This window comes from Globicephala melas, chromosome 10 (assembly GCF_963455315.2).
Source record: "Globicephala melas chromosome 10, mGloMel1.2, whole genome shotgun sequence".
NCBI classification, from domain to species: domain Eukaryota; kingdom Metazoa; phylum Chordata; class Mammalia; order Artiodactyla; family Delphinidae; genus Globicephala; species Globicephala melas.
In genome coordinates, this window is record NC_083323.1 from 59,230,861 (window position 1) to 59,253,599 (window position 22,739).

Consider the following 22,739-nt stretch of genomic DNA (forward strand, 5'->3'; position numbering starts at 1 on the left):
TGTACCTCTGAGTCTCAGAGAGTGACAAGGTCTCTCCCGAGGATGCACAAAACAAGATGAGAATTCCTTGGGCTCAGCAATGCTGCAGATGTAACCCAGCACCAGCCTCTCTGTCCCTGAACTGTAATTCTCAGGCTCTGGTCTGTTTCCCCTTCCCAATCTCCCAGCCCCTCCAGAGCCTGTGTGCCTCCCATCTTGAGACTTGAGTGATGCAAAGGGACAAGAGGGGAAGGGGAAGTCCTGAGTCCTAGCCTCGTCTGTGTCAGTGGAGATGGAAAGGAGGCCCTGGGAAGGGAACAGAGCAGCTGGGGGCACAGAAGGGGGAGGGGGCTCAGGAGAGGCAGCTGGCAGGCGGGAAGCTGATCTGGGGGTCTCAAGTTTCTTGACATCAATTAGAGCAGCCGGCCTGGGCTCATTAGTAGCCCAGGGTGCAGGGCTCATCAATAATGAATTCATCCCACACATTGTCCCCCTCCAGCTGCCTGCAAGGTCACCCCGCCCTCCAGCCAGCTGCCTCCCCTTGGTGAGCTAAGGAACCCCTCTTCTAAGACCTCCCTAACTCAGAGTCCCTGGGGGTAGAGTGGGAGGATGGATGAGGATGAGGGCAAAGGGGTCTCTATCACTGATCAGCCAGGCCTGATGCTGACTCTGGTTTGTCCTCTGAGTCCACCCAGGAGAAAGAGTGGGAAGAGGCAAGAGGGGGTAGGTAAAAAGGTGTGGGAGAAGCATGCTTTGTGATACTAGGCTCGAACAGCATGGTGGTGGGTCGGTTCTGGAGCAAGAGGACCTCCTCTGATGGGCTCGGAGACCCTACCTTCTCCCCCCAAGGCCAGATTCGGGCAGCAAGGCCACAGTCCCCTGAGATCTCTGGGTCTCTGGATCAGAACAATGCCAAGGCATTAGCACCCCCAGGATTCACTTGCCCTTGAGCTGGAGCATCTTGGCAGGTGCAGAAACAGATCTTTTTTTCAAACCAGATCAGTGGAGTGAGGACAAGAGACTGCTGGGGCCCAGAAACAGGAACTTGAACTTCCTGTACCTTAATTAGCCCTATGGTCCTAAATTCCCTGCAGAACCCAGGAATGCCAGTCTTCAGTCCCCTTGCTCTTTCCTAGACTGTTCCAAGACTCCAGTCCCCCCGCCCTTCTACCGACCTCTTCCTCCCTGCCTCCACTGTCCCTAAATCCCAAGTGTTCTAGTTCCTACTCACACCTCCTTTCCCTCTGGCTGGGGTTGGCCTGAAGCTGGCTGCTTGGCATTCTGGGAAATCCTCCTGCTGCCCTCCCTCTTGGGGCAGGTACAGACAGGTCCAGGCTGCAGCAGCTGCATCTTCCCCAGACACCTCGTAGACTCCCAGACTCCAGCCTCATGCCGCGGTCCCAGTTGCTTGCCTTGGAATACATCCTGTTGGTCCTCAAAATACATCCGGTGTCCTGTACTCCGCCTCTCCTCTGACGTTCTCCCCAGCCCATACATTCTGTCCTATCCTCCATCCTCCCCTCCACCTCATCAAAGACCCCCTACCAGGCCTCTTCAGTCCAAGTTCACCTTAATGGGGAATGCCCTGGATAGATGCTCCCATCCCCACCAATCCAGGTCATCTCTACCAGGCTCAGCCTCAGTTCTTGATCTTCTGTCATCTCTGGTTGCCCTAATGAGCTCAGTTGCAAGCTTCTATTTCCACCTCTTTGGGTCCACTGATTGCAATCTCTTCCCTCAGACCTTCCCTAAGGACCTAGGCATTCGGACCCCAGCCAGAGATCAACCCGGGGTCCATCTTCAACCCCACGTTTCACCTCTGAGACCCAGCCCCCAGGCATCCTGCTCCAGAGCCAGGGAAACAAACTAGTACCTAAACGTTCTCTGCCCCACCCTCTGCTCCTGCCCAGCCCATCACTCTGGAGAGGACTCAGGTGTCCCATCCAGCCAGGCCCCATCCCTCGCCAGAGTACTTAGGCATTCCCCACCCCATATCAGCCTGTGACCAGACTTCCCGCCCTCAGACTCAGCCCTTCCCGGGATCCCAGGCATCTTAGTTTCCAGCTTCCTGTATCAACACACACCGTCCTCTAGATGTCTTGTTCCCCCAGCCCTGGCTGCAGTGACACCGTAAATCCAGAAGACCCAGGGCAGCAAGTAGAAGAGAAAGCGGGAGGAAACAAGGAGCCGCCAGGACGCCCTCTCCTGGAGCCCTGGGTGCCCGGGTCCCCCCTCCTCCCGTCTTCACCTGCTGCGGGCTCCGCCCCCGCTCCGCCTCGGTCGGCCTCTGCTCCTCCCCCGACTCCACCCCCCGTACCCCCAGCCCGGCCAGAACGGCCCCCGGGACAGAGCGACGCGGAACCGCGGACGCCTGGGTCCCCAGCATGATCCTCGGTGAGTGGGCTCTGCGGCTCCGCGGCTCCAGGCTCCTGGGTCCCTCTCAGTAGGTCACCCCCCAACCTCCCGCACCGCGGTGACTGCGGCCGCCCGTCAGCCACCGGTTCCCCCTCCCCCTTCATCTGGCTCCACATCTGGGGCCCCCTCTTTCCCTCTTCCCCAAACTGCCACTTCTTCTCCCGGTGATCCAGGGAGTGGTAAAGGGGGAGACAGAGCCGAGTAAGACCCCCGCCCCGTAATGAGAACATTGCGTATTCATGAGGCTCATGAATATTATATGACAGTCTACGAGAGGCTGGGGGAGGGGCTGGTCCTGGCCTGGCGGAGTTGAGCGAAAGGTTCTGACCCGTCCCCCCTCCCCCCCCCCGCCCCGCCCCGGGGCCTTCCCCCACCCTTAGCTCAAACACTCCGACATCCTTCTGGGCCCAGGATAAGAGGGAAAGGAGGAAGTGAGGGGCGGGCGGGGGGAGAAGATGGTGGGTGTAGCTTCGAGGTGTGTGGTGGGAGGTGGGAACCTGAGGGCTGAAGATAAGGGGTCTGGGGAGAAAAAGGGTGGGAAACTGTCCATCCCAGGGCCCCTGCGGCTCGGATCCTGTCTCCGCAGCCATCCTGCCCCAACACGCCGGGACCTGCCCCTCTGTCTCCGTGCTCTGGCTGCCTGGGCCCTTCCTTCCCGGCTGCCTTCTTCTTCCTTCCTCCCCCACCCCACCCCCACCCCTGCCTTGGGCCGGGGGCACCAGCAGAGGAAGGGGCCCCGGGGAGTACAAGGATGGCGGAGGGAGACTCCCGCGGGGCTCTGACATCCCTTCAGCCACAGCCACCCCAGCCTCATGACCTACATGGGAAGGGAGCCCCGGGAGGGGGAGGAAAGGACTCCTCATCAGTCGGGCTCCAGGCCCCTGCCTCCACGATAGTCCACAGGCCTGTTCTGTCCTCTGACCTCTGACCTCTGCCCTCTGTCCTGGCTAGGCCGGTTCCTGGGCCCTGTTTGTGGTGGGAGACCCCCCACCAGGCCCAGACACCTGTGGTCTCCCTGCCCCCCACCGGGGACACCTGGCTGCATGCTGGCACCCCAGGGCTCGCCTGGCTCCCACCTCAGCCCTCTGCTGGGGCCCCCTTGACTCTTGCTTTTCTTCTTTCCTTTGACCCCTATTGACTCCCACTAGGTGGCTCTCTCCCCTTCTGCCCTCCTTCCTCCACCCCTTTCTCGCCCCCCCACTCCTGTAGCTCCTTGCTCTTACCCCTCTACATCTGCCCCTCTCCACCTGGCATCCCATCAAATCCATTAAATGAATGAGCCAACAGAGGCACGAATGACTGGTTGCCTGCCTTCTTCCCAAGAGTGTCTCTAGCAGGAAAGAGACTCCAGGCCCATCTATGAAGACTGTCCCGACCCTGGCGTGACCCCCACCACCACACTTGGACTCAGGTTCCCAGAGCACAGGCTCCACATTCCTCCAACCTGTGCAATCCCTGCACCCTGGCCCCAGCCTGGGCACGGGCCCCAGAGGCAACATCATGCTTGTCCAGGACAGGCCAGTTTGAGTCATGCTTCTCCTGGTCAGTAGGCCTTGGAGAGGACCTCGGGAACCTGCTCGAACCAGCCCAAGATCCCACCACAGGAGGAATGCCAGGGGCCACGAACTGGACGCCCACCACACCTCCCTGAGGACACTGCGATTAACTCCCTCCTTGTGCCCAGCCCACAGAGGGGTGGGAAGCCTGGCGGGCCACATACCTTAACCCTCTTTGACGAAGGAAGGCTAGAGGGAGGCAGCTCCCGGCCAGGCCTGAGGCCCATTCTAAGGTTTTCAGGTTCTGAACGCTGAGGTCCACTGAATCTGTGTGCAGGTGCTCTGCCCGGCAGGTGAGGCCCAGCCTGCCTGCCCAAGAGCTAGACTGTGGGCCCAGGTTTAAGGTGGTGGCTCTGGACTCAGGTTCACCGTTTGAACTTTGCTTACCCTCCTCTCCAACTGGGCCCTTGGTGTGGTGTGTGGGGCGGGGGCATTGAGGGAGGCTTTTCCCATCAGGCCGGGGAAAATTCCCCAGGGGTCTTCCTTCTGCCTTTCCTGGCCACCTCCCCCCTTTAGGCCCTGCCCCCGCCCACATCTCCCCCGGGGTTATTAGGGATGATGTTTTGAGTAGTTGTTCATAATCATCCCCTTGTTGCTTTCATCTTTGACTTCAAAGCCTTTCCAGCACTCAGCCGGCCTCCTGCCAAGAAGGGGGAAATTGCAGCAGAAGGGGACAAATACCTCAAATACCTGAGACTTGGTCAAGAAGGCAAGATCTAGGGGTTCCAGGCTCTCCCCTTAATCCCCCAGTTTTAGGCATTTCTGGGGTTAGAAGAGGCCAAAAGGCCCAAAGTGAAAAGGGGATGGATTAGAGATGAGATTCCAGTCCAGACGCAAATCTCATTTCTCCTTTGGCCCCAGAGCGTAATTCCCGTTTTAACCCAGTGCTGACCCCATGTTTTTCACCACCTTGGGCCCTAACGCTACGTGCAACCTTATCCCCGATACCTCTCTGGGATCTGAATCTCATCGCGGCCCAATCTCCAGACGAACGCTAACCTGCAGCCTTACCCTCACATCCTTCCTGGCTCCTGTTCCTACCCTGACGCTGCTGCTCCCAGAGCCAGCTCACTGGCAGACACTCCCATTCTTTGCCACAGGGGCTTCAGGCCCTAGGCCCGACCGGAGACAGCCAAGGGACTGGGACTCCCACCTGGCCAGAATTTCTGGGGAAGAGAGGAAGGAAAAGACGAGCTCTGAGTGGGATGGAAGGAGTAAGGAGTCAGACCTGGCTTGGTTGTGGCCTGGTGCTGGGGGGATACCGGAGCAGGATCAAAGTGCCTAGGTCCAGGTGGGGTGCAGAAATGAACAGACGGCCATCCATCCAAGGGACTGAGACTTCACCTCCCCCAGAGTGGTTGGGAACTGTCTTTAATAAAGCATTTGGCAGCTCCCCACGGAGCTGGGTGGGGCTCTATCTGCTGGAGCTAATGAGCTTCCCTCTGGAGTGGCCTGTCCCAGCCAGGCCTCAGCTCCTCCCTGTCACGCCTGACATGGTGTGCAGACCCGCACGCGTGCGCGCACGCACGCACACACACACACACACACACACTCCAGTTTGCTCTCCACCTCCTCCTCCAAACCCACCTGAAGCCCTCACCTAGCCATATGAAGCCCTGGATTTCCTCCTTCACAGCCCTTATTATATTCCTGCCTTTTTCCCCCTCCATCCCTAGGAAAGTGTGGTGCCTGAAAGCCCTGTCTGGAGCCAGCCAGACAGGTTCAAATCCCTCACTAGCTGTGTGACTTTGCTCAATTAACTCCCCCTCTCTGAGCTGACAGTCATCTATAAGATGAGGATTCGTTTATTTAGCAAACATTTATTGAGCTTTCTTTGTGGCAGGCCAGCACTTTACATGGATTTGTTCAATCCTTTCAACAACTCCACAACGCAGGTACCGTTGCTCTCATTTGACAAAGGAGAAATGAGACAGAGGGGCTTCGGAAACGAGCTAGTCACCCAGCTAGTGAGCAGTAGAGCCGTCCGCAGGGGGGCATATATGTAAAGCGCCTGGCATACAGTGGGCCCTTATTATTCTCAAGATGGCCGAGAGGGGACTGAGGCGTGGGCTACCTGACACCAAGGGCCCAGTTTCTCCCCACGTGGCCCGTAAGTTGCCATCTGCCCCCTCCCACCTCTGATCTCAGTGGAGTGGACCCAGGAATCTGGGAAAGAGACACATGAATCTCCAGTTGCCCACTTTGCTTCCTTGCCTCACTGCATCCTTCCTTCCTTCCTCCCACTTCCCCTTCCCTCCCCCGACCCCAGGGCTCCTGTCAGTGGAAAAGATGAGTTGCTGGCTAGAGGGAACTGACGGGCTGCTACCTGTTTTCCTCCAACCCCAGGAAGTACATGGAACTTGTTCTCCCCGTCCTCTCCTTGGACAAGATGGAAGCCTTTCTCAGATCTCTGCTGAATTCAGGGTTAAATGGGAGCCCTTTGGGGTTGCGTAGCAGAGAAAGAGGGTGGCAGACCTCGATGGAAATCCCAGCTCTGATACTTACAGGCTGTGTAACGTCAGCCGAGTCTTTTTCAGTTCTCTGAGCCTCAGTTTCTTCGAGTGTCAGATGGTTAAAAACTAGCAGCAGCTACCCCATAGAATAGTTACCTCAGAGGTTACATGTGCTACTACTCAGAGTGCTGTACCTGAAAACATTCTTTTCTTCTGTTGCCTTTTGTGGAACTCACCTCTCTCCTCTGAGGTGGTTGTTTGAGGGGTGGGGGCCTGGAGAGTTCAGAGCCAGGAAAGGGTCAAGGAGCTGAGCTGCCTCCCTCTCTGGGGCCGGAGCAAGCACGAGCCCCGGGCCAGCTGCCTGGGGTGGGTGCTGGGTGCCTGGGGCTCTGGGAGTGCTCAGGTTTCTCTCACCATTCCTGATGCCGCCTGGGGCTCGTTAAGGCTGCCCTGGCCTTGTGTGCCAGACAGGAGGAGGCGGGCACAGAGGGGAGAAGCCATGGGCGGACAGAGGGGAAGGGGAGATGGTCGCCCTGCCCCATCAGTCTGTCGGTCCCACTCTCTCCTCTCTCCCTCTCTCGTTCTCTGTTCTCTGGTCTTTCTGCCCTCGTCTCTAGCTCTGTGTCCAGCTTCTCAGCGGTGTCTCTGTTTCTCTCTCATTTCACTCTCTTCATCTCTCCATCGTCCCCTGTCCTCTTCTCTCTCAGTGTCTATGTCCCTTTTCTCAGTCGCCTGTTCCTGCTTCTGTCAGTCTTTCCCATTCTATCTCACTCACTTTTGTCTGTCTGTCTCTCTCTCTCCTCTCCCCCTACCCCATCTCAACCCCGAGGTGGCAGAGGAGGGAACGGACATGACACACAGACCCCCAGCTGTCCAAGGGCCAAAGCCAAGCATCCTGGCCTTCTCCTTCAACCCTTAGATGTCTGCAGCCCAAGCTCCCAGCAGCCTTGACCCCTCTCTGCCTCAGGCACCCTAGCTGCCCAGTCGGAGCAGTGGGTGGAAAAGACAGACCCCTCCAGACCTTCCTGGACCAGCTCCCTGCCCCCAGCTGTGCCTGAGCCCTCCCCACCCCCACCCTCTCGCATCCGATTCCCCTAATCCCTGCTCCCCCGCCCTCCCCTCTGCCCCACTTTTCCAGGACTCTGATTGGCTGATTCTACTGACTGGACTGGGGGGGAGGCTGGCAAGGGAGGGGGCAGGGGGCAGAACCAAGGGAAGGGGACGCTGTCAGGCCCAGGCCCCTGGGGGGCCAGGGCCAGGCCACTGCCTGGGGGCAGCAGGCACCAGACACTGAAGGTATGAAAAGGGGCCGTCTCTGGAGGGAGTAGGAAAGGATCCCAGGGGGACCCTCTGCCCCAGTAAGGTCATGGGAGGACGGGGCTAAGCTTGCAGCCTCCTGGGTTTGCCTTTGTTCCTGGGGACCCCTGTTGCTGGCAGGGGGTTGCCAGAGCCATGAAGGGCAGCCAGAGTTCCCTGACTGGTGGACAGAGAAGTCGCAGAAGGGAGCTGGGCCAGCAGAAGCCCAGAGGGGCCAGCCGTGCGGAGCCTGGCAGGGCTCCTCCCACGGCTCTGGGGCAGGAGGAGAAGCTTTCAGGGACGGTAGTGGAGTTTCAGTTCCCCTTGGGGTCAGACCCAGGCATTCCCCTCCCAGGGACTGGTCGCAGTTCCTCCCGCAGAGCCTGAGCTGAACATTCCTGCGGCTGACAGAGGGACCTGGGGAGGACAGGAAGGTGGGGAGAAGGGGCTCTGAGAATGGCCACAGGCAGTCCACCTCCCAGATCGAATGCCACTTTCCTACCCCGAGACATCGACAGTTAATTAAGAATTACGACTGGGACAAAATCATAACTTTGGGGAGCCAAAGTTATGAGAGATCCAGCAGCCCTCCTCCAAATACAGGCCTCAATATTCCTCTCTAAGCAGTGGGATGAATCACTCACCTGACAGTTCTCCCTGGGGTAAGACTTAGCCTCTGGGATTCCCTGGGGGAAAGCAAAACCAGAGGAAGGGAGTAGCCAGGGGCGTGGGACTCCCGAGTCCTTGTGGTCCAGCAGGCGGCCTGCAGAGAAGGCCTGTGATTTTCCTGGGTCTGTAAAATGCCTAAAGGTCTTGGGGGAGGGAGGCTGGAGAAGGGGGAAGTGAAAATCACCCAGAAGGGAAGAACAACAGGTCTGCGCCCTCCCCCAGGCCCACAGGGCACCGTGCTCCACTGCTCCGGAGCCAGCCAGCAGGGGAAGTGTGTGTGGTGGGGGTCACGCTTCTGAGTGTGGGCCCCCAGCTGGGAAGTGGGACTGCCAGGCTTGGGTTGGGCTCCTGAGCTTCAGCCTTCCTGCCCCACATGATGTTTTCTCTGGTCTTTAGGCAGCTTGAGCCGGGCAGGGCCCCTCCCTCTGCTACGGCAGCCCCCCATCATGCAGCCCCCACTGGACCTCAAGCAGATCCTGCCCTTCCCACTGGAGCCGGCACCCACCCTGGGCCTCTTCAGCAACTACAGCACTGTGAGTAGCAGCCTGCCTGCCTTCCCCACCCTTCTGCCACCCCCGCTGCTTCCGTCCCTGCCCTCTTCTCCTCTTGTATCTAATTCCTTATGTCTTCTCAGGGCCCCATCTCCTTTACTTCTAGTCAGTTACAAGTGTTGTTGGCTCTCTGGTATACTGTTGACAACAATAACAATAATAACTAATATTTGCTGAAATCCGGCTATGGGCCAGACACTGTGCTAGGTGTTTTATATGAATCATCTCATTCAGTCCACCATCGAGAGAAGTCACAAGACCTTGACTGGTGGTAGTGAGTACAGGGAGGTGGAAAGAGAGACTCTTCAAGGGCACAAGCAGGCTGTTTGTAAGCTGCAGCTCTCTGGAGCCCACCGTTGGGTGGATAGGGTAGGGTCAGTGGGGTAGGGCTTGGAGGGCTGGCAAAGTCGTCTAGATTTAATCACTATGAAGTAGGGAGGCATTATCCATTCTTGAGCAGGAGAGTGAGTGGGAAGGGGCAGTGTTTGAGGCAGGTGAGTGGGGCATCTGGATGGAAGGGAGCAGAGACTGGAGGATGGTGGCCAGTTAGGAGGCTGTCTCAGCAATAAGGGCCTGCAGGGGAACCTGGAGAGCCAGACTGGGCCCGCGGCATCGGAAGAGTGCGTGAAGGAAGCGGGGTGGGTGAGGTTTTTCCAAGGAAATCTTGACAGGCCACGGTGACCAACCAGGATTTGGGGGTAGGGGAGAGAAGATGAGTCAAGGATGACTCCGGGGTTCAGGCCTCTGTGACCGGGAGAAAGAACTCACCTTGCCAGGGACAGGGGGTTAGAGGAGGAGGCTGGCCTGGGGTGAGGCTGCTGAACGCACTTTAGGACATGGCGAGTTGGTGGGCCAGTGGGACGTTGAGCCAAAAATGTCCAGCAGACAGTTGGAATCTGGGTCCTGGAGAGTGGGCTGGAGCTAAAGGTTTGGGGGAAGTCAGCTTTATTCAATTCAAGTAACCCACCATCAAACCATATTCAGTTACAAACACGTACTGAGCATCAACTACGCACCAGGCACTGCAGCAGATGTGTTTTTGTGTGTGTGTGTGGTTTTTGTTTGTTTGTTTGTTTGCCTACACTGTGTGACTTGTGGGATCTTAGTTCCACAACCAGGAAATTGAACCTAGACCCTCAGCAGTGAAAATGTGGGGTCCTAATCACTGGACTGCCAGGGAATTCCCTGCAGTAGATGTTTCTATACTTGATCTCATTTAATCCTCACCACAACCCAACAAAGTAGACATTATTATTCCAGTTTGACATACTGGAAGACAGAAACTAAAGCCCAGAGGGTTTAGGGATTTATCTAAGTGGACGCAGTACGTGCCTAAGGTATGATTTGAACCCAGAGCATCTGACTCCAAATACAGTTCTCTTTATACCTGCTGCTTCCTCCAAACTCCTCCCAGAGAATCCAAACCAACATTTGCAATGCGCTTTGAGGTTTACGAAGCATTTTTCATATCTCAGTTTTTATAGCAACTCTATGGGGTAGCTGTCATTTTATCCTCGTTTTACAGACGAGAAAATTGAGTAATGACGATCAGGAAGGCACTGTCCTAGATAAAAGGGAGACATGAGGGTAAATATGACATGCTCCCATGCTAAAGGCGCTATATTCAGGAAAGAAGTATAGATGTGTATGCAGTGATCTACAATGCAAAACAGAGGAAGGGTTATAAATATTGTGACAGAGACACTAACAAAAATTCAATTGAACAAAAAAAATTTTGAGCACCTACTATGTGCTAGGCACTGGTATCAGGGACACAGGACTCAGTCTGTGCTTGGAGAGCTCACGGTGTAGTAGGAAAGACAGTAAGTTAGCATTTACCCTATAGTGTGAGAAGAGCTGTGCTGGAGGCAGGTAGCTTGTAGGGGAGCCCAAGGGGGTGTCAGGAAAGACTTATTGCATGTGGTGAGGGACCAACCAGAGCTGAGCAGGAAAAAAAAAAGAAACAGCAGAGGAAAAAGGGATTGAAGCTGGAGCAGATGACGTTATGATTTGGGCTTTGAAGAACTATTAGTAGGATTTTAAAAGGGATTTCAGAGAACACTGCAGACTGAAACAAGGGCTAAAAAAGAGCACTTGAGAAACTGCAGTTGACTGGGTGTGACTGGAGCAGAAGGTGCTGGGAATAGTTTCCCCCCAGTCTACATACCTGATTTACACTTAACCTTGGGTCTCCTATCTTTGTCCCCATTTTATAGATGAGGAAACACTGACCCAGAGAGGTTAAGTGACTTTCCCAAGATCACAAAGCTACTTTGTTGATTCACGTGGATAATCCCAAGTTTCTGACTCCCCAGGTTCATGGCTCCACGGCCTCTAGTGGGGAGGAGCTATTTAAAGCCATGAGAGTGGATAAGCTTGGAGAGAGTGTGGCCAGGTGTTGAGTGATACCAGCTTTGGCATCAGACTGGCAGGATTTGAATTGATTTTCCAAAAGTACTGGCTGTGTGACTTTAGGCAAATTACTTAACCACTCTGAACCTCAATTTTATCAGCTGTAAAAGAAGACAGTAATAGCAACTCGCAAGGTTGTTGTGAGAATCGTATTACATAATCATAATGCCTAGCACCTAGCACAAAGTAAGTTTTCAATCAGTGTAAGCTGCTATGATTATTACGTTATTTCATTGTTTTTATTTAATAGAGGATCAGAGAGAGAAAGGTAGTTTCCAAGGCCCAAGCCTTGGGTAATAAGCAGAATTAGGCAGTAGGAACAGGAGGAGGCAGGCCCCTGCAAAGGAAATGAAGGAGCCACAGGACGGGGTGGGGACAGAACCAAGTTCCTATAGAGTTGGAGAAGCCAAGGGAGAGAGTGTGGCAGGCTGCATCAATAGTGCCAAATTCTGCAGGGGAATGAGGACTGCAGAAAAGCTGCAGACATGCCCTGGCAGTACTGTGCAGCAGTTAAGTACAGGGCTTTGGAGTCAGAACGCCCGGGTTTAAATTCAAATCCCAGTTCAGCCACTTACTAGCTTATGACCTTGGACAAATTATTTAGCCTCTCTAAACCTCAGTTCCCTCATCTATAAAGTGAAGATAATAATAGTATTTACTATTATAATAGTGGTTGTAAAGATTAAATTAGATAATCCACGCAAAGAGCTCAGTCCAGACGCTGGCACATTCCAAGGGCTCAGTCAACATTAGGTGGTGGTGATGGTATTATTATTCACGGAAGAGTCTCTCCTTCCCTGCACTAATACTTCCAGATGTCTCCTACTCGGGTAATTCCTACCCCTTAGACCCCTCCCTGAACTATGCGTCCCTCTGCCCTTGGACATCCCTCACTGTCTCCCAAAGACAGCCTCTCTCTACATCCAGGCCCCTGCTTCGCTCATCTCTCGGCCCTAGGTGGAACGGAGGGGATGAGATCCGGAGATGAGATAGCCGGAATCCTAGGACCTATCCAGAGAGGATAAGGAAGTGTCTGGGGCAGTGGGCTGTTCTGCCCTCCTGTCCCTCGTCCCCCAGTGCTGCCCCCACTCTACCGCCAGAGGGCAGCAAGTGCACGAAGCATAAGCCCTTCGGGAACCTGGTTCTCCAGCAGGTGGCGGGCGAGAGGAGGAGGTGGGAAGAGGTTAGGGATGATGTCCCCAGTTTGAGGTCGCTTCTGCCCTGGGCGACCCCAGCTCCACCGTTCAGAGGAGTCACTAAGAGAGCAGTGCCTGACACCTGGGTACCTGGGCTCGGTCTTGCATCCCTAGTAGGGGAAGTAACATGTATAAGGGGCGCAGGGGTCGTGTGCAGAGGGAGCAGGGAAAGGGTCGTCTGCGGACTCGAAAGAGAAGCTGTCAGCAGAAGAGCGAGGGTGGAAGGGGTGAAAGAAAGGAGAAAGGTCCAAGCTAGAGAAACAGGGTCGGCCACTCGTAGGGATACTGGACCCAGCAAGGGTCCCCATTGGAGGAAGTCCAGTGGAGCATCTGGTCAATGCCCCGTCGCCAGGCCGAGGGGCCCTTCGCCAGGACCAGGTCTTTCTGGAACCAGTGTCCGGACATGGACACCCCGTCCTCTCTTCTTTTCGCCCTAGCGCCCCTTCAAGCCTCCCGAGCTCCCTATCCCCGCCCCCGTCCTCGGCCCCGCCTCTGGGGCGGGCTCCGGGCCGGGCCGGCGCCGCCTCCCCTTCTCCGGGCCGGCCCGGCCGCACAGCCCCGAGCCACCCGGGCAACGAGCGCCGCGTCCCCGGCCTGCCCGGCCCGGCCAGGCTCGGCCTCCCCTCCCGGGTCCGCCACCCCGGGCCATGGAACCGCGTCCCCCGGGGTCCCGCAGGGTAAGCCACCCGGCCCCTCCTCTCTCGCTGGCTCCCGCCGCTGCCGCAGCGCCCCCCCACCCCATCCCCGCCCGCCCCTGCCCGGCTCCCTACCTCTCCCTTCGCCTGGTCCTCGGGTTATCCGGCCCATCCCCCACGACCGGCGCGGCCCCAACCAATCTCCGGATCCCATCTGGCGCCCCCCAGACTGCTGCCACCATACTGGATACCCCGGCCTCTGCTTCTCAGATCCTTGAAGTCCCCCAAATTTTCAGACTTCCCATCAGGTCCTGCACCTACCCTCAAATTGCCACGCCGCCGGTCAGATCCCTTATGCAGCCCTGACCCCATCTCAGCCTTAGTCCCCTTCCTAGCATCCCTCCCCCACCAGCTTCCACCTGCTCTTTAGACACCCTCTAGCTCCCTCTCTTTCCTGTTTCAATCCTTCCTGTCCCTCAGGTCTTCCCATCCCTGAGATTCCATCCCCCTTCCCTTTTTGCCTTTATTTGGGGCGGGGAGGTGGTGTGGTGGTCAGACAGGGGCAGTGGAGCCATCAGATAAAGGGCAATGGAAGGAAATATAATCATAGCCCCTCCTGGTGTTCCTGATCTGGTTTCCCCCTTCCCTCCCCCTTGCCCTTCCTGATTCATTTTGCCCCAGCTTAGGAGAGCGATTCCCTTTCATGTCTGCTATTGGAGGGCAGGTGGGAGGAGACTGTTTTGTGGACCTTTCCAGACAGTGTCTAGGCCAAAATCCTAGGGAAGGGGCTCTGGAGTGAGAGGGCTCTGGGAGATGCTGGCCTTCACCCCTCCCCAGAGAGCCCTCATCTAGGTCACCAGGGCCTCTTGACCTTGGCCTGGAGCAGCACTTCAGTGGCTCATATTCCACCTGCGCAGGGATTGGGCCCAGGAACCCTCACCTTCAGCCTGGTGTCTCCTCAGTTCCCGGAGGAGAGGGTGGGAAGGACCTACCTGACTGGGTTGCCGCCCTCCTCTCTGCCCACCTCCCACCCCTAGTTGGTGTTTATGGACTTAAGCCTGAGGAGAGGGCTGTGCAAAGGAAAAGGCTCTCACCTGGAGGAAGGAGCCAAGCGGGACAGGGACCAATTTGCAGGGGATGGATGTTGGGACAGTCAGCTCACAGGTCATCCTCAGGGCACTGGGTCCTCAGCCACTCTGGGGAGCAGGCTGGGGTCCTGGGGTGGGGCACAGACAGAGCCAGGACCTCTGCTTTCCCCTCTCCATCCCACTCCTCTCTCCCTACCATTTTCATCGACTTAGGCTTCCTGGCCCAGATTGGGTTTCTGTTTGGGCTGAATTCCATTCCCCACCCAGCATGTGAGGACATCCAGGGGCTATGGAGAACCCTGGGGCAGAGTTGGGGGGGGTCCCTGGTTAGGGAGGACTGTCGCCCGGAGGCTGGGAGCTGAGTGCAACCTCTGTCTCCCCTTTCTGATTAAAGCCTGTCTCCAACTCGGTCTGTCTTCCTGCCAGACACATCGTACATTCACACCGATAAACACACAGCTGAAGATTGCACAACCTGACCATTCATGGCTTCGGCAGAGCCCCTGACACAGAACTGTTGATACAGAAATGATGTACACACAGCACGTGACACGCCTGCACACTCCACCCCTGCACAGATTGATCATAGACTGCCTAGACACACACAGACACACCCAGTCTTCCCCTGTTTGGCTTTTCCCTGGAAAGGACCTGGGCTTCCAGGAGGTGAAGAGTAAGCCACTGAGAGGGGCTGCTTCCAGCCAACGGCAGGCCAGGAAATTGACACTGGTCTGTCAGACTGGTTATCTGAACCTGGCTCCTGCCTCTGTCACTGCCAAATGGGATGGCGCATTTCACAGGGATGCTAAAGCCCCTTTCCAGACCACCTTCTTCCCCCTGCTCCGTGTTCCTGTCTCTCACCGGTGTCTCATGGGGAGTCATGAAGACCTGGGCGCAGGGAGGGCCTCAGCTGAGGAGCTGGGTACCCCCAGCAACTTTTTTTTCACTTGATCCTTCCACCTAGAAGATAAGGTTTCAGCTCTAATCTGGTTCCATGCTTCTGAGAGATCCCAGCCACCACCCAGTTCTTCTCAGCCTCAGCTGCATTCCAGGCTCGCCTCTCCCTGGCCGCCTGGGGGCCAGAAGGGAGGAGGACGGGGCAGGGAGGCAGTTTTCATGCCTCTAGGCCCCTGGCTTTATCCTCATCGCAGAAAGCCTCGGACAGAAACTCCCATCCTCTTCCCGCCTCTTGTGAACTCTTGGCGGGAGACTGCAAAGACATCTGCTGACCCAGGGTGGGGGCAGAGGCCGTTCCTGATCCCTCCCAGCCCCGTAGCCCTGTGACCAAGGGGAGGGAGTTCAGAAGATCCCCGGGCTGAACTCAGGCCAGCCCAGCTTCTTACGTTCTCGACTGACTCCCGCTGGAGCCACCTACTCTCTCCTGGGTTCTTTTGCTCCCTCTAGAAGCTACTGCTTTAAGAGGTCCAGGGAATGAGTGTGTCAGGGCAACCTGGGGCGCAGAGATGGGAAGCTAGGAACATCTGCCTCCTGGGACCAGAAGCTTGGCTCGGTTGATGGTCTTGCCCCAGAGAGGAGGCCGAAAAAGGCTTCAGCTGAGAGCCCTAGGGTCTGGGATGCTTTGAGACTTCCTGAGTGGGCCTCTGGTGGATCAGCCCCGGAGAAAGGTCAAGGTGACAGAGCTTGATCTTCATGGTATAACGGATGGAGACGAGTCCAGGTTCAAGTCCCAGCTCTGCTATTAAGTCATGCTCTGACCTTGGGCAAACCACTTCTACTTTCTGTCAAATGGGAGCACTGGGCCAGGGGATCTCTCAGGTCCCTCCCAGTGCTATGAAGATTGGGCTGGGAGGGAATCAGGGAGCTGAGGCTCAGAGCCCTCTGGCATGCTGGGGGATTGGGAGGAGGCTCTGGGGACTTTGGTTCAACCCAGCTGCTGCCAGTGGGGTTGTGATGGACATGAGCTTGTGCTGGGGTTCCTGGCTCACCCCAGCCTGCCTCCACAGATGGACCCTGTGCAGAAGGCTGTACTGTCCCACACTTTTGGGGGACCCTTACTCAAGACCAAGCGGCCCATCATTTCCTGTAATGTCTGTCAGATCCGCTTCAATTCTCAGGTAAGAAACCCAGCTGCTCACCCATCCACTGGCTGGGGCAGGGACAACCAGGGGATCTTAGGGGAGGGCAGGGTCTGGGAGCTCTGGGTGAGGGGCAGGGATTAAGGGGATATGAGGAGATACTGCAGGAGAGGCAGGGCTGATGGAAAGCACTCGGGAGGGACAAGAGATGGCTGTATATTTTGACATGAAGTATATAGCCCAGTCCTCTAAGGCTGACCCCTCCCTCCCTTGGGGACTGAGGCATCCCTGGCTCAGAACTTCTTGGAACACAGGTGGCCATCTGTGTCTGGGTGGGAGTGTGGCCTCTGGTCCTCTGGTCTTGGGTACAGGGCTGAGTTATGTCATTGGCTCCCTGCAGAGCCTGTGCCCTCCTTGGCCTCTGCTAAACTCCTCCCCGGCTCACCCATTTCCCTCTAACCTCCTGGCTTCCTCCTCTCTCTGCCATCCTCCCTCCAAATTACACACAAGGCCTGGCCCCCACTGCTCTCCCAAGGGAAAGCCTCTCCCATGGGAGAAGCCACCCCAAACTCAGAACCTTGGTGTCTGGCCTCCCAGATTTTCTCCCTCGGAGGCTCCCTTGGGACTTTTGTGTGGGTCTAGAGGGGGCTTTGTGGCGTGCAGGTTCTGAGAAGTTGAGAGAAGTTTTGGAGAAAAACAGCAGAGCCTCATTCTGCTGAGTAGGAAAAAGAAAGCATGTTCTGTTTCTCTACCCACACACGCGCCACACCATGCCTCCAGGCTCTGCACACCCCTGGCCCACCCCTGGGCTGTCAGTCTTTTCCTGCCTATCCACACCTCTTATTTCTACTTTACTGCCTGTCTGGGTGACCTTGTGGTTCCAGGATTGTGTGTTCTTAGCAGGGGGTGCACACAGTGTGGGGTGGAGCCAGGACCAACCCAGATTTAGACCTCCCCTTGACCTCGACCCCAGGCATCCCCTTTCCCAACCCTGGCTCTGCTCACTGCTGGAGTGTGGGAGACTGGAGGGGCCAGGGGCCAATAGTAAACAGCCCTCTCCTCTTTTTGCCCTCCCCTCCCCTCCCCCACCAAGCGCCTCTGTTTTGACAGCTGTCTCTGCTGCTCTCTCTGTCTCCAGAGCTGGGCTTGAGGCCAGGGTCCTCCAGGGTGTCCGCAGAGGCTTCGGGGAAAATGAGACCCAGAGGGGAGTAGTCAGGGTACAGCCCAGGCTGCAGAGCTCCTGGGACTCCCAGCGTGAGGGTGGGAGTCCCAGGAGCAGCAAAGGCTGGATCCTGGGGCCAGGGGACACAGGCATAGAAGGCCGGGGGTCGAAGAGGATGCGGACTGGCTAGATTGCTCGGCCCCTCCCATTTAGGGTTCTCCTATAGTTGTGAGGTCCCCTTCCCTCACCCCTGGACAAGGTGGGAAGCCTGAGTCAGCAGGCAGGCCCTGGGTGTGGTGGTGGGGTAGAGCCTGGGCTAGGTGGGGATCCAGGTTCCCAGCGACTGAGTAACCAGGGTCCTCGACATGGGGCTCTACCTCTCCCTGGTGTAGGGAGAGGTTAAGTGCAGCCTGCTGAGGCCACCCCAGCACCTGAAGGAGCTCCATGGGGAGAACGTTCAGATGAAAGACGATCTCAGATTCCCTTTTCTTCCTCCATCCCTATAGAGCCAGGCTGAGGCCCACTACAAGGGTAATCGCCATGCCCGAAGAGTCAAAGGCATCGAGGCTGCCAAGACTCGAGGCAGGGAGCCCAGCGTCCGGGAAGCAGGAGATCCAGCTCCCCCAGGCGGCACGCCCCCAAGTGGAGAGGGTGTAGCCCCCCGTCCAGGTATGTCTGACTCCCCCCCAGCATCCTTCAACTGAACTTGCCTCCTCCATTCTGTCCCCAGTTCCCAGAACCCTCCTCTGCTTTCATCTCTCTCTTCCTCAGCTCCCACCCCAGCCCCACCCAAGGTGAGTCCTGCAGCCAAAGCCAGTGACGCGAAATTTCCATCCTGTCACCCCCACTGCTGCCCCAGCTCCTCTCAGCAGAGTCCCCACTGTCTGTCCTCCCCACCTCCCAGTGACTCAGACAGGGGCTAGGGTGAGGCTACCTGGCAAACCTCCTCAAGAAAGAGGGAACCACCAAATCCAGGGAGAGACCATTTCATCTTGGGGAGAGGGGCAGGGGAGAGAATCAGGATATCTGAAGGCCTGCCCATGGGGGCTCCCCCCAGGGAGGACTGAGCCCAGGAAACCCAGGCAACTCCCTGTGTGATCTTGGGTAGATCTTTCGACCTCTCTGGGCCAGAGTTTTTTGTCCCTCGGAAATGAGGGAGTGAGACTTGAAGATCTGTGAGGTCTTTTCCGGGTTTACAGAAAGCAACTCTGAGATTCTTTCTCCCTCGTGGCTGGTGGCCATCCTCAACCTTAACTCCCAGCCAAGAAACTGGAAAGAAGGAACATCAAGACGGACTATCCGAGCCACCCCCATCCTGGGATTACATCAGATGTCAGTCATGGCAACTCCAGAGAGACCTGACTTCCCCATGTCCTCCTTGTCCTTGCCTGTCCTTCCTGCCCTACCCTAAGGAGAAAGAAAACCAAGGAGCTGCACCACCAGCTTGGGAAGCAGGCCCCACTCTCACCACACGTACACACACAAACACACACACCGTCCCTCGGGGATGCACAGACAGGGCGAGTGGGTGAGCTGAGTTCTAACTGTGTTCTGGCTGCTTCTCAGCCTGAACATCTCAGGTGAACTTGGTAATGTCTCTGTCAAAGGGGGATGATGATGGTGGCGGTGTAGCTAGTCTTTTCTGTCTAGCCCTGTTCTAGGTGCTCGATACCTATTACCTCACTTAGTTCCTAGGGTATCTCCCTAAGGAGGTAAGGAGACCTGCCCTGCTTTTGGAAGCCAGGAGCTTCTGTCCAGATAGAGATGTGAGTGTGCTGTCTGGATTGGGATGGAGATAAATGATGTCAGGAATGAGGAAGAGAAAAGAAAAGGAAAGATCACAGGATGGACCAGCAAAATGGACACTGGCAGGGCTCAGGAGGTCCCCTCCCACCAGCTCCCCAGCCCCACCCCCGGCCTCCCCCTGACCCGGAAACTGGATCAGCTGCTGGAGCAAGAATGGGAGCGCTAGAGTTTCCCCTGTGCAGAGGCCAGAACCCAGCACTGAGGCCTGGGGCCTGTGCATCTTTAATCAAGCCATGAATTATAGAGCAGCCCACATCCCTGTTTCTTCCCTCTCTGGTTCTGCTGTTTCTGTTTCCCTTTTGCCATGTCTGTGCCTGTCTCTCCCAACCTCTCCTCACCTCGCTTCTGCCCCTTCCTAGAGTTCTTTGGCATGCCTCCCTGGGGACTGGGCAGGCCTCTTGAGAAGGGGCTGGCCGGGCGGGAAGCCCAGGCTGGCTGGCAGGCCTCGGAGGGGAGGTTCCTTGTTCCGTGCCCCTCTCCCCCTCACCAGGCTGGCTGCCAGCTTCACCCTGGCTGAGGGGAGGCTGGTGGGGCTGGACCCCTCGGCCATTCCCAGCTCATGGAGAATGAGCCAGGCACTGGAGTCTCACACCCAGCCCGCGGCAGCTGGACCACATCTGGCTCTGGTCCAGGGCATGAGAGCATGTGTGCTGTCACAGGGTGGGGACTCCTGGGCCCTTGCCCTCCGGGAAACGGGGCTAGGTCTCCTCCACATAAAGAATCTTCTCCGAAAGCCATCTGGGATGATCCCTATGTTTCTCCCCCAGTGACAGTTTCCATGGAAAATGGACTGGGTCCAGCCCCAGGATCCCCAGAGAAACAGCCTGGCTCCCCATCCCCTCCCAGTGTTCCGGAGACTGGTCAGGGTGTGACCAAGGGTGAAGGGGGGACTCCAGCCCCAGCTTCCCTGCCTGGCGGAAGCAAGGAAGAGGAGGAGAAGGCCAAGCGGCTGCTCTACTGTGCTCTGTGCAAGGTGGCAGTGAACTCCCTGTCCCAGCTTGAGGCACATAACAAAGGTATGGGCTCCCCTCCCCCATCCCCTCCTGCTCGCTATGTCCTAACCCTCCTGGCTTCCAGCATCCCTGGACCCTCGAAGACTCACCAGCCTATCTCCCTCCCTAATCATCTCCCTCATTCCTTAGCCCCTGACCTTCTCGGTTCCCTCCCCGCCCCCGCCCTATTTCTGGTAACTGTGACTCTCCCCTGACCCACCTTGTGTCTGGAAGGGTCCCAAGGGCCTTGGAAAGCCCCCACGCTTGATGCCCCCCCCCAATATAGTAATTGGAAATGTGGGTATTTGAGGCGTAGTAAGCCTGGAGAATTTTTTTCCACCTCTTACCTCCCGCCCTCTGGGGGCTCCAGGTACTAAGCACAAGACGATTCTGGAGGCCCGAAGTGGACTGGGCCCCATCAAAGCTTACCCTCGGCTGGGGCCTCCCACTCCCGGGGAACCAGAGGCCCCTGCCCAGGACCGAACCTTCCACTGTGAGATCTGCAATGTCAAGGTCAACTCGGAGGTCCAACTGAAACAGGTGGGTCCAAGGCCCTTTCCGAGGACTCTGGAGAGCGCACCTGCTGAGGGAGGAGGGGGGACAGGGAGCTTGGGTGAGACTCTTCTTCAGGCTCGTCCTTTGGTGCCACAGAAGGGGCGGGGCCAGGTGCTGAGGTGCGATCACTCCGCTCCCTGGCGGTTGCTCCTTTCCCCGTGGTTCACAGCCCCCCACCCACTGGTCCCTGCAGCACATTTCCAGCCGGCGGCACCGAGATGGCGTGGCCGGGAAGCCCAACCCCCTACTGAGCCGTCACAAGAAGCCCAGGGGCGCCGGGGAGCTGGCGGTGAGGCCTGGGCGATGGAGAATTCGTCCTAGGGGCGGGGACCGGAGCGGGGAGGAGAGGGGATGCCGGCCGGCCCTGGGAGAGGTGGAGTTTGCGGGGCCACAGAAGGACTTTTCCCTCTCCCCGCCCCTCTCCCCCCTGCAGGGCACTCTGACTTTCTCCAAGGAGCTGCCCAAGTCCTTGGCCGGAGGCCTGCTCCCCAGCCCCCTCGCGGTGGCTGCGGTGATGGCAGCGGCAGCAGGCTCCCCGCTGTCTCTGCGCCCGGCTCCCGCCGCACCTCTTCTCCAGGGACCGCCGATCACCCACCCCCTGCTCCACCCGGCCCCCGGGCCCATCCGAACTGCGCACGGACCCATCCTCTTCTCCCCCTACTGACCTGAACCCTGAACCCCCTCCCATTCAAATCCCCCACCTCCAGCCGGGACCCAGGCCTCCGGGCTCCCAGTCCGTCCCTCCTCCCGGCACTCCCTGAATGATCTCTCTCCTTCCCCCCCACCCCGAGGTACGGGGTTCCAGGAAAGGGGAGGGGTAGCGGGGGAGGGGGGCTTCAGAAGGGGGGGAACACCCCAGATCTCAGGGAACCCCGCCCCCTGCCCTTCCCTCTCCCCTAGAAAAGGGGGGGCTGTCTCACCCCCGGGCCCCCTTGGAGACACCCCCTCCCAAAAGCCATGTGCATCCAGCCCTTCCCCCCCAAACCTAGCACAAAACGGGGTTCACAAGCCATGATCGGGGTCCAGGGGGCAGAAATGGATTTTCTTGGCAATAAGCGGACTCTGGGACTCCGGCCCCCTACCCCCAAACTGAAGCGCTTCCGTGAACACCCCCGTCCTCCGCAGGGGGAGGGGAGCAGGCGGGATCCTGGGTCCCTCATAAGCACTTTGGTTTTACCGCCTGCAACCTCACTGTGCCCGCCCCGCATCACGCCCCAGCCCAGGTCTAGCCGGGCCCACGGGCAGCACTTGGTGGCATCTCTGGCACTTGGGTGGGACCAAGTAGATGCCCCTATAGACCCTTCCCTCACCTTCTTCCTTCCCAGTCCGGATTCCATTCTTTTCACCAGCACCCATCGCCCAAGGGGTACCAAGGGGGGCAAGGGGTGTCCAGTCCAAGCCCACCCCCGCCTCGCCTTCCGCAAAACTGTGAGCAAAAAGCAATAGAAGCCTCGCCCCCGCCCCGCCCCTTTCCGCAGGATTTGCAGTCTGTAGCCTACCCCATCCCAGCTCCTAGACCTCATGGCTGTCCCCTCCCACCAGACACCTCCACTGCACAACTCGGGCGGGGTCGTGACCTCCCCACCCCACCTTGTGGTTTCCGTATCGTCAGTCCTTCCAGCACAGACCCGGGAGGGGGACAGGCCCCCACTGGCCTTCCCCTCCCCATCAACTCTTAATGCTTGACGATGTAGCAATCCCGGCCCCCAGCCCACGTCTTTCCCTTTTCCCCCTCCCTGACAATAAAATCTGGATTCGTTGCCCTCCGTCCCCCAGACTCAGACTCTATCTTTGCCCGCTGAGATGGGAGCAATTCCATCAGAAGTGTATGTGTATGGTGACGGGGGGCGGGGGGGGGGGCGGGCACACAGGAAAGAGGGCCAGAAGAAGGAGGGGGACGGGAAAACGGGGCTGGGAGGAGGCAAGATCCGAGGCTTG

At 57.6% G+C, this 22,739-nt stretch overlaps 1 protein-coding gene across 6 annotated transcripts; it reads left to right on the plus strand.

Moving 5' to 3' along the window:
* Positions 1 to 2,259: 2,259 nt before the first annotated feature.
* ZNF385A (zinc finger protein 385A) lies at positions 2,260 to 22,571 on the plus strand. 6 transcript variants are annotated; one of them, XM_030866752.2, is made up of 8 exons: positions 2,260 to 2,373; positions 8,765 to 8,901; positions 16,215 to 16,325; positions 17,955 to 18,117; positions 20,022 to 20,270; positions 20,617 to 20,786; positions 20,995 to 21,090; positions 21,235 to 22,571. In XM_030866752.2, the coding sequence occupies exons 1-8, from the start codon at positions 2,364 to 2,366 to the stop codon at positions 21,463 to 21,465; spliced, it is 1,167 nt and encodes a 388-aa protein (XP_030722612.1). In that variant the 5' UTR covers positions 2,260 to 2,363; the 3' UTR covers positions 21,466 to 22,571. The 6 variants fall into 6 exon arrangements, with proteins under 6 accessions (XP_030722612.1, XP_060162700.1, XP_060162699.1 ...); XM_060306717.2 differs by having other exon boundaries at positions 2,354 to 2,373; positions 8,769 to 8,901; XM_060306716.1 differs by lacking the exon at positions 2,260 to 2,373 and adding an exon at positions 7,601 to 7,699.
* Positions 22,572 to 22,739: the final 168 nt, after the last annotated feature.